The sequence below is a fragment of the Scyliorhinus torazame genome, chromosome 11 (genome assembly GCF_047496885.1).
Source record: "Scyliorhinus torazame isolate Kashiwa2021f chromosome 11, sScyTor2.1, whole genome shotgun sequence".
Lineage (NCBI taxonomy): Eukaryota > Metazoa > Chordata > Chondrichthyes > Carcharhiniformes > Scyliorhinidae > Scyliorhinus > Scyliorhinus torazame.
The window spans coordinates 40473617-40487492 of NC_092717.1; the positions used below are offsets into that span (position 1 = coordinate 40473617).

Consider the following 13876-nt stretch of genomic DNA (forward strand, 5'->3'; position numbering starts at 1 on the left):
CCGGCAGCACAATTCAATGTTAATTGGTCCACTTAACGAGGCCCCAAGGGCTTCTTGCCGCCAATGCGCTGGGGCATCTTTGTTCTAGGTATGACTCCAACCAGGTGAGAGTTTCCCCCAATTCTTACTGACTTCAGTTTTGCTGGGGCTCCTTGATGCGGCAGCCATTCAAATGCAGCCTTGCTGTCGAGGGCAGTGACTCGCCCCTCACCTCTTGATGCCAGCTCTTTGGCCAATGTTTAGACCAAGGCTGTAATGTGGTCTGGAGCCAGGTTCTCCTGGCAGACCTCAAACTGAGCATTCGCGAGCAGCTTATTGCTGAGTAAGTGCACTGACATCTTCCATCACATCGCTGATGAGTTAAATTAGACTGATGAGGTGGTAACTAGCCAATTGGATTTGCCCTGCTTTTTGAGCAGAGGCCATACCAGAACAATTTTCCACATCCTCTGGTTGATTCCAGTGTTGCAGCTATACTCGGACAGTTAGGCTATGAGTACCACTAGGTCTGGGGCACAAATCTTCAGTGCTACAGCTGGAATGTTGTCGGCACCCATAGCCTTTGTTGGCTCCATGTTTCTTAATATCCCATATATTGAAACAAACTGGCTCTGGTTTCTGTGGTAGTGAGGACCCATGAGGAGGTCTGGTTCTGTCTGAAGATGGCTGCAAACACTTCAGTCTTGACATCCCTGTCATTAAGGATACAATTTTTAATGGAGCTTTCACTTCCCATTAGTTATGTAACTGTTCACCACTATTTAGGACCAGATGTGGCAGAACTGCAAAGCTTTGGACTGATCCGTTGGCTGTGAGATTGCTTAGTTCTGTATATCGCATGCTGTTTTTTCTGTTTGCCATGCATGTAGTCCTGTGTTGTAGCTTTATCATGCTCTCCTGCATTCCTCAATGAACCAGGTTTGGACTCTGTCTTGATGGTTATAGCAGAGTGGGAGATAATTGAAAGATGAGGTTACAGGTTGTGGTGAAATACAATTCTGCTGCTTCTGATGGTCCACCTGGATGCCCTGCTTTTAGATGCCAGGTCCTGAATCCCATTTAACATGGTGGTAGCTCCACATTACATGATGGCAGGTATTCTTTTGTGTGCAGTGGTCATTTCTGCCTATTCTTTCATGGACAGAGGCATCTGCTACACCTAGGTTGGTGAAGATGAAGTCATGTCGGTTTTTCCACTGTGTTAATTCCCTCACAACCTACAGAAGGACATGTCTGACATAATACCATGGGACTTACCATGGTCTGAAATCAAATGTTGAGTACTCTCTGGGACACCCTCTCCTGTGTGTGTACGACTGTGCAGCCACCTCTAGTCGGCTTGTTCTGCCAGGGGAATAGAACAGTCCCAGGGATGGAGGAATCTGAGATTTCAGTTGAAAGGTGCACGTCTACGAGTATGGCTGCATTAGGTTGTTGCTTGACTATTCCGTGGGACAGTTCTCCCAGCGTTGGCACTGATGGAAGTGTGGAAAACTTTGCAAGGTTGATTTGTCCGGTTGTGATTCTAGCGCATCAAGTTCAGTTCACTTATCTCCACCATCCTTGCTCCGTTCTAGTTTTCCACTCCTTTAACATCTCAACACTTTAAAAAAAACATAATTATCTACAAAATCCTGAACCACCAGGCCTGGGACCTGGCAGGCTTAAAACCCTACTCCCCTGACTCACCCACCATGGGGAAAATTGTGCCAGGGTAGGGAGAGGGCCACTAGAGGGCTTCGATTGGTCCAACGAGTGGTGGGTCACCCTGGCGTGTGTAATATTGCAATGAGGTTGAGGATGGATGTGTAGGTGTTGGGGAATGGCACCCACGGCATTATGTCGAATGTTACATCCCCTGCCCAGCTGCCAATCCGTTTCCCTGGGAAGCCTAAAGTTCTGCCCGATCGCATTTCTAGGTGTCTCTCGCTCTCCAGTCAGGTCTCTATCTCAGATTCTTCCAATTCGATGAGAAGGTTTGCTGAAGCCAGCCAATGGCATTTTGTCTGTGCAAAGACCCAAGTATGAATGAATGTTCTGAATTCCCTGAACCAAAGTTAGGTTATGCTGCTTTTATCTGTCAAAAGACTCTGAGCGCTAACCTGCACCACACGGCTCATGTATGAGTAACCATTGCAGAGAACAGAAAGCTGAGGGGAGGTTTGATAGATGTATTCAGAATAATGAATAGAGGGTAACTGTTCCCACTTGTGAAAGGATCAAGAACGAGTGAGCACTGATTTTTTACGTTGTAGGTGTAACATAAGCGGCTTCCTTGTGGTGCACTTGACAAATGAAGGTTCAGACGTGGAGAAATCTTCAACATGTTTATTAAACTATTTATACTTCTATTACTCGGGTTCAACACTACTGCTAATCCTACTATAGCTACCCAGACTGACTAACCAGTTGCTGCAATCCACGTGGTGGGTGTAATATTGAATCAACCCTGTGTCTGTACTCACTGACTGTTTCCACTCGAAAGAGGCAGATCATGTGTGTGGTGTCCTTTATATATGGGTTGGTGTAATGCCCTCTTGTGGTCGTATCACCTCTGTGTGTATCGTGAATGTCCATTGGTCATGTCCTATCTAACTGATCTATTGGTTGAATGTGTGTGATGTCTCTTGTGCTCCCTCTAGTGTCTAGCTGGCCTACATGCATACATTGATGCACATCACTACATCCCCCTTTTTTATATGTTTATATTTTCTGTACATATTAAGAAAATTGATCAAAGAACAGGTTGATAAGGTAAGGTATATACAAGTCATGGGAACAGTGATTAAACAATAAGTCCAAATCATTTGTGTGAGTCAAAACCATCAATCATCATGGTCAAATGTCTCTCTTGGCTATGAACGCCATCAACGTCCCTGTGCCACAGGAACCAAGAAGTGGGCAAATCTCTTCACTGTCTGATTTGGAGTCCCTTTCTTTTTTCAATGTTTGTGATGGTGCTGTCGGATGGCATCTTGTAGCTGATAAGGTGTTGACATTGTAGAGGTACCATCAACAGTATAATTCGAGGTCATGGATGTGCCATATGTTGAAGTTGGATAAGATTGTACATACTGGTTCTGGCCACGTGCTGTGCTGGAAGGGTGATCCTGCTGAGAACCGTTGAAACTTGTCGAATTGGAAACAGAGTTGCTGCTCGCATAAATACCTGGTGATGGTGTGAACCTAGAACCTTGCATCTGATAGGAATATGCCGTCTGGCCAGGCTGTGGTGCAGCAAATCCTGGGCTGTAATTAAGGCATCCAGTCTGTAGTGCAGATTGCGCTTGCGGTAGTCCTCCTTCGGTCTTGATTCCATTAGTGGGCAATCCGTAGTGCTGGCCTGTTTGAGAATATGCTACATAGACTGCTGGCTGCTGCAGGCTTGAATACTGGGTTTGTCCAGCATGAGCTGTCATTGGCTGCACTGCTGGTGTGGAAAAAATGTGTGGATATAGCTGTGGTGAATATTGGTGTAATCCTCTTGGACTGTAGCCGCTGCTTGTTATTACTGACCCAGTGTAATTGTTAAGTGATCCATCTCCTGTCGTTGTGGCATCTGCTGTTACCCTGAGCGTGCCATCACTGAGGTTGCGGCAGTCCCTGTCTGGAGTAAAGTCTGGCTTACGTGAATCAGAGTCGGCGTTTGGTTGCTCCCCATCTGGAGTCTGGTCTGTTTTAACTGAGTCAGTGTTGGTTTGTTGATGCTCCCCGTCCGGAGTCTTAGCAGGTTCACTGGAGTCAGCTGAGATTTCTTGAAGCTGCACGTCTGGAGTCGGAACATGCAGGAATGCATTGACTTGCGGAGAGGTTCGAGCGAATGAGGGTGGAAGTATCCTGGTGTCACCGGAGTCACCAGTGGTCTCCCAGTGATCGTCAAGTGTCTCTGTACACACTAGCTGAAGTCTGTCACTTTGCACATCTTGCATGGGAAGTGGGTTGCTGTCGTCACTCGTCTCACGTACCGTGGGTAGATCCTCAGTAGCTGCTTGTTCACTTGGGTTGGGTAAATTGTCAGTCTTCATCTGGTGGCGCAAGCAATGTGGGTGGACTGTCATTGTCTTGCTGTTGTCCTTCATTTGGGCTTGGACTGTCATCGTCGCTTTGTTCTGCATTGTAACATGATAGACCGCCATGGACGTCCTGCTGTGCACTGGAGCGTGGTAGACTGTCATAGTCTCCTTGCTGTTTACTTGAGCATGGCAGACTTGCATCGTCTGCTGCTAGTTGGTCAGAGGAGGTTGCTAGACCCTCATGGTCTTGTTCCTGCAAGGACTGCGCTTTGGAGTCTTGCGTTTCTGCAATTGTGGAGTCTGTCCACAAGCTCACTGTGGAGGCTTGTGACACTGGAGTCACTTCTTGTTCATGCAAGGACTGCGGTGTGGAGTCTTGCGTGTCTTCTTTCGTAGAGTCGGGAACCCTGAGCGGTGCGTGGACCACGCTCTGTGTGGCAGCAGGCCGCTCTCTGTGGGCTTGTACTGCTCTCTGTCTCTTTGTTCAGGCTGCAGCATCATCCTGCACTCACGAGTTGGGATGTCATATCTGCTGGGCTGAAGATCCTCAAATGCAAAGAACGAATCCGCGTCTGCGTCGGATTCAATACGGTGGTCGCCAATGTGCAACACGTCTAGTTGCGGTTCGGATTTGGTACTCCCAAGGTGAAAGGTTCGTCTGTGTCATCGTCTTCTAGGACCATATCATCACTGTTTGCGTCGGAGCTGGCATTGGTCTCGCGAGGTCCAGAGAAAATGTAAAGGTCGGTATCGAAGTATTCAAGGTCGGAATCATCGGTTTGGGCGTAGGTAACTGCTTGTTGCAGGGTTCTTCCGAGGTTAATTTCATTTCCTGGTTCAATTTGAGGCATTGTGCTGTCATTCCGGGTGAAGGAAGGTTGTTTTACGGCTTTAAAATATTTTTTCTTTGATTTGGGACATTTCCCCTTTAAATGGGCGTGGTCCAGGGCCTCTGAAGTCATGACGCATGTGACGTAGCGCGTAGGAAGCGATTGCGCATGTGCAGATCGCTGTTCGCGGTTCCTTTACTGATGGCCATTTTCGTGATTGCGCACGTGCAATGTCTTGCGCATGCGCAAACGGACCTTCCCGTTCTGCGCATCTCGCGCAACTGTGCAAGTGCAAACCCTTTAAAAAGATGGCTGCCGATCAAAACTGTTCTCTGCTCTGAGATCTTGGCATTGTGGTGAGTACTGGCGCTTCTCTTACCTTTTCTTGCTGGTTGGAGTGTGTTTTCCTCACCGTATTTGCCAAATTTGTCCAGGACTGCCTGGAAGTCGCTCCTGTTTTGCCCGTTGAAGAAGTTGAATTTTTAAAAGATTTCTTCTGCTCCGGCACCGGCGATGGTGAGCAGAAGCTCTGTCTTTTCAGCATCAGCCAGGTCTTCTAGTTCGGCTGCCAGTTTCCGCGGAGATCGCCGTGGCACTGGAGCTGCTGAAGAACCCGGATCTCGAACATCTTGCCTGGGTATCGTTGCTGGTTGTCACTGTATGCTGAGGTATGGCTATGTGGATTGAAACAGTTCAGTCCTGGTACCATGATTTGTTATGTTGTAGGTGTACCATAAGCGGCCCCCTTGTGGTGCACTTGACAAAGGAAGGTTCAAACGTGGAGATAACTTCAACACGTTTATTAAACTATTTACACTTCTATTACTCGGGTTCGCCACTACTGCTAATCCTACTATAGCTACCCAGACTGACTAACCAGTTGCTGCAATCCATGTGGTGGGTGTAATATTGAATCAACCCTGTGTCTGTACTCACTGACTGTCTCCACTGGAAAGAGGCAGATCATGTGTGTGGTGTCCTTTATATATGGTTTGGTGTAATGCCCCCCGGTGATCGTGTCACCTCCTTGTGTATCGTGAATGTCTATTGGTTGTGTCCTATCTGCCTGATCTATTGGTTCTGTGTGTGTGATGTGTCTTGTGCTCCCTCTAGTGTCTAGCTAGCCTACATGCATTTACATTGGTGCACATCACCACAGGCACAGGTTTAAAGTCATTGGTTAAAGGAGCAGATGTGACGGGAGGAAAAACTTTCTCACGCAGCAAGTGGCTGAGGTCTGAAATGCACTGTCTGTGAGAATGGTGGAGGCAGGTTCAATCGAGGCATTCGTAAGGGAATTAGTGTGTTATCCTAAAAGGAAGAATCATAGAATTTACAGTGCAGAAAGAGGCCATTCGGCCCATCGAGTCTGCACCGGCCCTTGGAAAGAGAACCCTACATAAACCCACACCTCCACCCTATCCCCGTAACCCAGTAACCTTTTTAGGACACTATGGGCAATTTACCATGGCCAATCCACCTAACCTGAACATCTTTGAACTGTGGGAGGAAACCGGAGCACCCGGAGGGAATCCACACGGACACTGGGAGAAAGTGCAAACTCCGCACAGACAGTGACCCAAGCTGGGAATCGAACCTGGGACCCTGGAGCTGTGAAGCAACTGTGCTAACGTTGCCCCCCCCCCATATGGAGGGTTACAGGAACATACATTGGCGCTAGATACATTGTTTATTCGGCGAGTCGGTCGAGACATGCCAAATGGGCCCCCTCTGCACTGTAAGAGTTCTATGGTTTTCTTTCTGTTTAGACTTAAAATGTCAATGTTTTGTTCAATTATAAGTCTGTGCTAAAACAGCCATACAATAACAATATTTGTCAATTTACTAGGTATCTTCCATCAATCCATTGGAAACGTATCAAAGAAATACAGCACTGAACTCACCCCTGCAGTATGGACCTTCTCTATCTGGGGAGTCATTTACATATGGCAAGCTGTATGGCTTGTCTATGCATGCAGTGGATTCTGTCGAAGGTAATACTGTGCTCCAAATGATGTACATATTGTCTCTATTCTGCTATATTGCTCTATTCTGCAGTCTTTGAATATCATCTCATTTTGTTCAGTACATCTCCAAAGGAACAGTGATGTAATAGATGGATGTTGAACAATTTGAGGTCTGGGTGCGATTCAGCAATCCCGTTGTGGCCAGTGCAGATCTGGGCGCAAATGGCGAATCACACGCAAACCCCAAATCGGCCTCTGCGCTGGGTGCTGGTCCGATCGCAAGTCACCCGACTGGCTCCGCCCGGCGAGATCTGGATCTCGCCCTCGCTGAGTGTGACCCAGATCGGAATATTTAAATCAGCCTAGCGGTTAATTTAAAAACCCGGACTTCGGATGCACCCGATGCCTGGGACTCAATGACCGCTCCTGGGAGACCCTTCCAGGGTACTGGCCAATTGGAGATCCCTGGGTGGTTGTGAACCGGGCAGGGTGTCACCCTGGTACTCCCGCTGGCACCAGGCACCTGGCGTTGCCAGGCTGACAATGACCGGTTGCCTAGGTGCCAGATTTGCACTGCCAGGGGTCATGCCCAGGGCATTGCCATTTAGAGGGGGTGAGGGGGGTTCCCGGGTGCCTCCCCAAGGTTTGGAGGGTGAGGGACGCGGTCAAAGAGGTGGGGGGGAAGCGGCTGAAGGGGGGTTGGGAAAAACAGGGCCGAAAGAAATGGCACCCTGATGGCTCACCAGCCTCTTAAGTACGGCCCCGGTGGGGAAAATCTCCCCGAGGCCAAATAAAGCGGCAAAATGCCCGTTAGATAGTGGGATGTTTCTCGGCGCTGCAGAAGCGTCCTACTAAACGTGCCTAACTTTAGCTTCAGTCCATTGAATTGCAGCCATAAAGTTAAGGAAACTACAACTGCTATTTGAATTCAGCATATTGTAGATTGTCAACTTTACTCACTGCAGCCTGGCCTGCAACCTCTACCTTTCTAAGGAATGAATGCAAATGGGAGAAATGACGGACCCGTTACCGAGATTTACCATAAACGTACATTTTCTGTTCTTGGTGCTGTCAAGCCTTTGTTCTGGAAGCATAATTGAAATCCCAATGACCAGGGAGGGACTTAACCTCTTTTAAAACATGGTAAATTCCTAGCTGGTAACATTCCACAATTTAGTATGGTTTGATCGAATATTTTTGGAGTAATTTGTGCTGGAATTAGCAATTGAATCCAAACATAAACTTTACCCCATTGTTTCTTTGAAAATCAAATGCCTGGCTGAAAGAACAAGTATCAATGATGATGAGCAGAAAGCTGCTGGATTGTCATTAAAACCCATTTTGTTAATTAATGTTCTCTGGGGTAATGGATCTGCCATTCCTATCAGGTTTGGCCTTTGTGTGACCTCACTTCAGATCTACTGTAATGTGGATGACTATTAACTGCCCGCTAAATGGGCCAGCAAGCCATGGACAATTAGAAATGGGTAATACATGCTAGTCCTACCTATACCACATGCTGCCCAAGGATGAATAAGTTTTTTTTAAAAAGCTGCTCATCCATTTATTTATCTTCCCTGCTTTCCATTCCTTCCATATTAATCAACTTCTACGAACTGGAAGGTGAGTAACTAGGCTTCCCACTAGATAAACTCATTAGCACATAGGATCTGTCCCTCCCTTCATATGAATGTGAAAGTCGTTTGTTCGATATAAATATTCCACAATTTGACCCTGATAAAAGTCAAGTCCCTTTCTGCAATTATATTTAATTCAGTCTACATACATAAGGGCTGAAAAATTTGCCACTTAAGTGCCTGTTTTCTCTATGCTACGAGTGTTGTTTTGGCTCCAAAATGGCGTGTACCGTACACGCTCACACTTGCGCTGTGAGTTGCGCCAGATGCAATGCTCGATGAAGCTTTTAGTGTAACACCCAGGGAGTATACAGAATCGGCAGATTGCGCCATTTTGGAGTTAATGCTGTCTCGAACACACCCAGCTGAACGTATCTCCAGCAGCTGGAATAATCACCCGCTGATTATAATCACAGCTGATGGTAAATGCCATGTTATTCCAAATCCCAGAAGGGAAATTTGAAAATTTCCGCTTCTAGCAGAAAGATTACATCGCCCCTTCACTGCCAGGCTTACAGTGCAGCATCAGCGAACCTTTTGAGCATTATCTTCTGTTGCACCATCATTTTCTTTTTTTTCTTGCTCGGACTCTCTTCCATGAGCAGTTCCACCACTTGCCCCCCCTCCTTCCCTCCCCCCTCTTTAAGAGGCACAGGCTGACTTTAAGTGGTGCTAAGCCTCCTGTGAACCTGGACCCCCTGCTAACACATCCTCAGCAGTTCACTTCGTCCTGGCTGGACAACACAATTATGCAAAGCAGCACCAAGTTGTGCTGCCTGACCCGGAAGTAATGGGTTAGTCACACATCACGATCACCATACCTATTTTGGGGGCTGGCCAAGGAGTTTAATATCCAGTAATTACAATCCCCAGGCTAAACCATTGCAACTATTTTGAGAATTTGTTTGGTTGTCACAAGCAATCAACAAGCCCTTGTGATCAGTCCAGTTATTTGTATGACTGGCCGTGAGGTCTGAATTTAGCATGCAGTCATTGAAATCCATAACTGTTAGGCAGGAAATAGTTAGGAGCATGTGTAGGTCAGGTCAAGGAATCAGCTTGCAGCTTCAGAGTGAGGAGATTGGCTGTTAGTAGTTCTTAAGAATATCAGAGGAAAAGAAACTTCCGATACCTGGGGATTCAGATCGCTAGGAGTTGGGGAACCTTGCACAGACTTAATCTGACACGGTTGGTAGAACAAATGGAGGAGGACTTCAAGAGGTGGGACATGCAGCCTCTATCGCTGGCGGGCAGGGTGCAAGCGATTATGATGATGGTCCTCCCGAGGTTCTTATTTGTATTTCAATGTCTCCCTATACTAATCACTAAGACCTTTTTTAATAAAATAGACAGGAGCATCACGAGCTTCGTGTGGGCAGGGAAAGTTCCGAGAGTAAGGAGGGGGTTCCTTCAGCGTAGTAGGGACAGAGGAGGATTGGCTCTACCGAACTTGGGCGATTACTATTGGGCCGCCAATGTGGCAATGATACGTAAATGGATGATGGAGGGTGAGGGAGCGGCGTGGGAAAGACTGGAGAGAAAGTCCTGTAAAGGGACGAGTTTAGAGGCACTGGTGACGGCGCCGCTACCGATCTCACCTCAAAAGTTTACCACAAACCCGGTGGTGGCGGCAACATTGAATATCTGGGGACAGTGGAGGCGACAGAGAGGGGTGCGGGGAGCCCTGGTGGGGTCCCCAATCAGGAACAACCATAGGTTCGCCCCAGGAAGAATGGATGGAGGATTTCAGAGCTGGTTCCAGTTGGGAATTAGGAGGGTGGGAGATTTATTTATAGATGGGACTTTTGCGAGCTTGGGAGCATTGGAGGAAAAGTATAAGTTACCCCGGGGGAATTTCTTGAGATATATGCAGGTGAGGGCGTTTACTAGACAACAGGTGAGGGAATTTCCGCGGCTCCCGACACAGGGGATACAGGACAGGGTGCTTTCAGGGGTGTGGGTCGGAGAGGGCAAGGTGTCAGAGATTTATAGAGAGATGAGGGAAGAGGGGGAGGAGTCGGTGGGCGAACTAAAAAGAAAGTGGGAAGAAGAATTAGGGGAGGAGATAGAGGAGGGTATGTGGGCTGATGCCCTAAGCAGGGTAAATTCCTCTTCCTCATGCGCCAGGCTTAGCCTGATTCAATTTAAGGTGCTACATAGAGCACACATAACGGGAGCAAGATTGAGCAGGTTCTTTGGAGTGGAGGACAAATGTGGGAGGTGTGGTGGGAGCCCGGCAAACCACGCACATATGTTTTGGGCATGCCCGGCACTGGAAGGGTATTGGAAGGGAGTGACGGGAGTGATTTCGCGGGTGGTGAAGGCCCGGGTCAAACCAGGCTGGGGGTTAGCTCTATTTGGAGTTGCGGAAGAGCCGGGAGTGCAGGAGGCGAAAGAGGCCGACGTTGTGGCCTTTGCGTCCCTAGTAGCCCGGCGCAGGATCCTACTCATGTGGAAGGAGGCGAAACCCCCCGGACTGGAGGCCTGGGTAAATGATATGGCGGGGTTCATTAAACTGGAGCAGATAAAGTTTGCCCTGAGAGGATCGGCTCAAGGGTTCACCAGGCGGTGGCAGCCATTTCTCGACTACCTAGGGGAACGTTAGAGGGAAGACAGATGACCAGCAGCAGCAACCCAGGGGGGGGGGGGGAGGGGGGGGGTTAGTTTAGGTCAAAGATAAAGGGGTTTTGTTACTTGTGTATTGTTTAAAATTTCTGTATTGTTATTGTTGCGTTTGCTTTGTAAGAGGGGAAAAATTGTTGTTTGGGAAAAAATTTTCAATAAAACATTTATAAAAAAAAAAAGAATATCAGAGGAAAGCGTAGTTGTTAAGAATATCAGAGGAAAGCGTAATGATAAAATAATCGGTTAGCACATTGATTGTGACCATTTAGCTACCATGCCACCCATCTGCATCCCAAGTGCAAACATTTGTTTTTGTTTTTACCACTTAAAGTTGGTGACAGTTCTATTAATATATGAGTGATTAAACATTTTCTAGAACTCATTATCAAATATTTGGCGTGTACTAAATGTATTCAATCTTATTCATGGAGTCATGGTTAGCCAACAAGTCTTGCGGCCCTCTGAAAGGGAGGGGCACTCGTGCGACCCACTCACTAGCTTAGGTTGCCAATCACTGCAGCAGAGGCCAAAATGGAGTATCCAGGGAACATATATAATGCTGCACCACATAAGATTGATTAAGGGGCTGTAGATCATCTCAGAAAATGACTGCTGGATTTTGGTTGCAGGAATGCTGAAGAATGAGGAATAGCAGCATAATTCTGGATAGATTTTCTGTACCATTAACTCAGTGAGCCACTTAATTGCACTTCATTCACAGGTTATTGGGTAAGGGAGTTCCCATAATTAGTTATTCTTTCTAGAATGAATATTTGATTGCATTGCAACAGTGATTGATGTGATAAGCTGCTATATGAATGCAACTTATTAATTAATATATAGATTTTCCTGTGCGACAGACTAAAGCACTATTGTTAATACTATCCTGTTTTTTTCTGATGTTTATTCACACAGAGATGCCCATACATGGATACCTTCTGTGCTGCCCTGGCCATTTTACTTAGTTTGGATTATAAACAATCTTTTGAACATCGGTTGGATTTTCCTTTGGGACAGAGAGTAAGTAACAAAATGCTACTTCCACCGCATCCATTAAGATTATCTTGATCGTTCTCGTTGAAAATGCTGTTTGGAACATCCATGGTGTCTTGTTGGGTGTTCCGATACACAAACGAACCAACACGGTTGTAGATGGTACAACTCTGTTTTATTATTCTTTACAATAACAACTGTTAACTTCTGGCTGTGGTTCGTACTTCACTAGTTAACCTGTGGACCCAGCCCTTTCACTGTCTTGGTGAGGTACTCAGCACATGGTGTATGTCTGAGTGGCACGCTGTGAGCTCTGTGCTCTGAGCTATCTCCTGGTAGAATGAGCAGGAACTGTGGTGTTCCCTGTTTTATAGTGCGTGTGCTCTCACTGGTGATTGGCTGTGGTGTTGTGTGTGTGTTGATTGGTCCGTCTACCTGTCCATCAGTGTGTGTGTGTGATTTCACCATGATATGTTAATATGGATATCATGACACATGGGTGTGTTTATACTTTACCGAAATGCTGGAGCTTTTACATGTTTACTTTTGTCCTTCGTTTTAGCAGGGCTCTCGGGAAGTATCGCTTGCATTTCTAATGAAGCAGTTTGTCCTGCAAAACTTTGCTGTCACTCCAAAGCCCAAAAGGAAAGTAGAAGAGACTTGTTTGTTCAAATGATGATGGAGTCATTATATGGTCCCAGCAATGGAAGCCAAGCACAATATCATTTCTCTCAAGTTATGCATGCAGAGAACAGAATAGCAAAATTAAGTAATTTACTGTCTGTCCTGTAAAGCAATAGTCAAAGCACAAAGGAACATCTCGAGGTATAGGCATTCCCCGGAAGGTTGACCTTGCCTTCTTTTTCCCTACAACTGCTACTTGGGAAAGGTTCAAATCCCAGCCTCGTCACCAGTTTAATAAGGAAACAGGGAGTCCATACTGAGTAAAATAAAGAATTTTGATTTGTTTATCATACGGCATATACACCTCCCGGTGGATCCCTGTCGGTTCTCTTTCTGGTCGATGCCTTACGGGTCGACCTTTTGTACATTGCTAAATTGAGTTTCCTGTCCCCCCCAGTGGGGGAGCTCGTACTCCCACGAGAGCCATGGGGAAGATCATCATTCCCACCCTGTAAGTCCCGTGCGGGATATTACAGTACATCCATAGAAAATTAAATTTAATCATATGTGACCTATAAGTTCTGTTACTGATATCAATGGATCAGGCCCGAGATTGGGCCAAAGGTTTTTAATTACACCATCCCCCATTTTAAAAAACGGTCTCCAATTTGTTTTGTAGCAGGTGGATCCATGTGCAATCTCCTCTTCATATCCTGATCACTGATTTTGGTCTGGTCAGTTAGCTGATGTACCGGAGTACGGCCAACACATCCTGGTGGTTACCATTGATCAGAAACTGAACTGTGTTAGCCATGTGAATACAGTGGCTACCAGAGCAGATCAAAGGCTAGGAATCCTACAGCCAGTTAATCACCTCCTGACCGCCCCCCCCCCCCCCCCCCCCCCCACCTTCCCCTTCATGTCACTCACCACACTCCGAATTGGAAATATATCGCCGTTCCTTCGCTGTCGCTGGGGAAAAATCCTGGAACTCCTGTTGCTAACTTTGGCTGTTTCTTAATTTAGCTCTGTTTAATTATGTTTGCTCAAGATTCGCCACGTATCTTTCGACACCGCCACAAGGTTCAGAACCGCATACTGATCAATGACTCGATACACCAGTTAGTAAGTTCAAAAGCAATGCTCATTTATTTACACACAGTCAAATCTACTCATGCATAAACTCT

At 46.7% G+C, this 13876-nt stretch overlaps 1 protein-coding gene across 4 annotated transcripts in view; it reads left to right on the plus strand.

Moving 5' to 3' along the window:
• The window catches only part of LOC140385233 (uncharacterized), a 59397-nt gene that overhangs the window by 18254 nt on the left and 27267 nt on the right, over positions 1 to 13876 (plus strand). For all 4 annotated transcript variants that reach the window (XM_072467156.1, XM_072467157.1, XM_072467158.1 and 1 more), the window contains 2 exons: positions 6693 to 6837; positions 11988 to 12092. In XM_072467156.1, coding sequence (XP_072323257.1) covers positions 6693 to 6837; positions 11988 to 12092 — 250 coding nt within the window. The remainder of the gene's footprint in view (positions 1 to 6692; positions 6838 to 11987; positions 12093 to 13876) is intronic.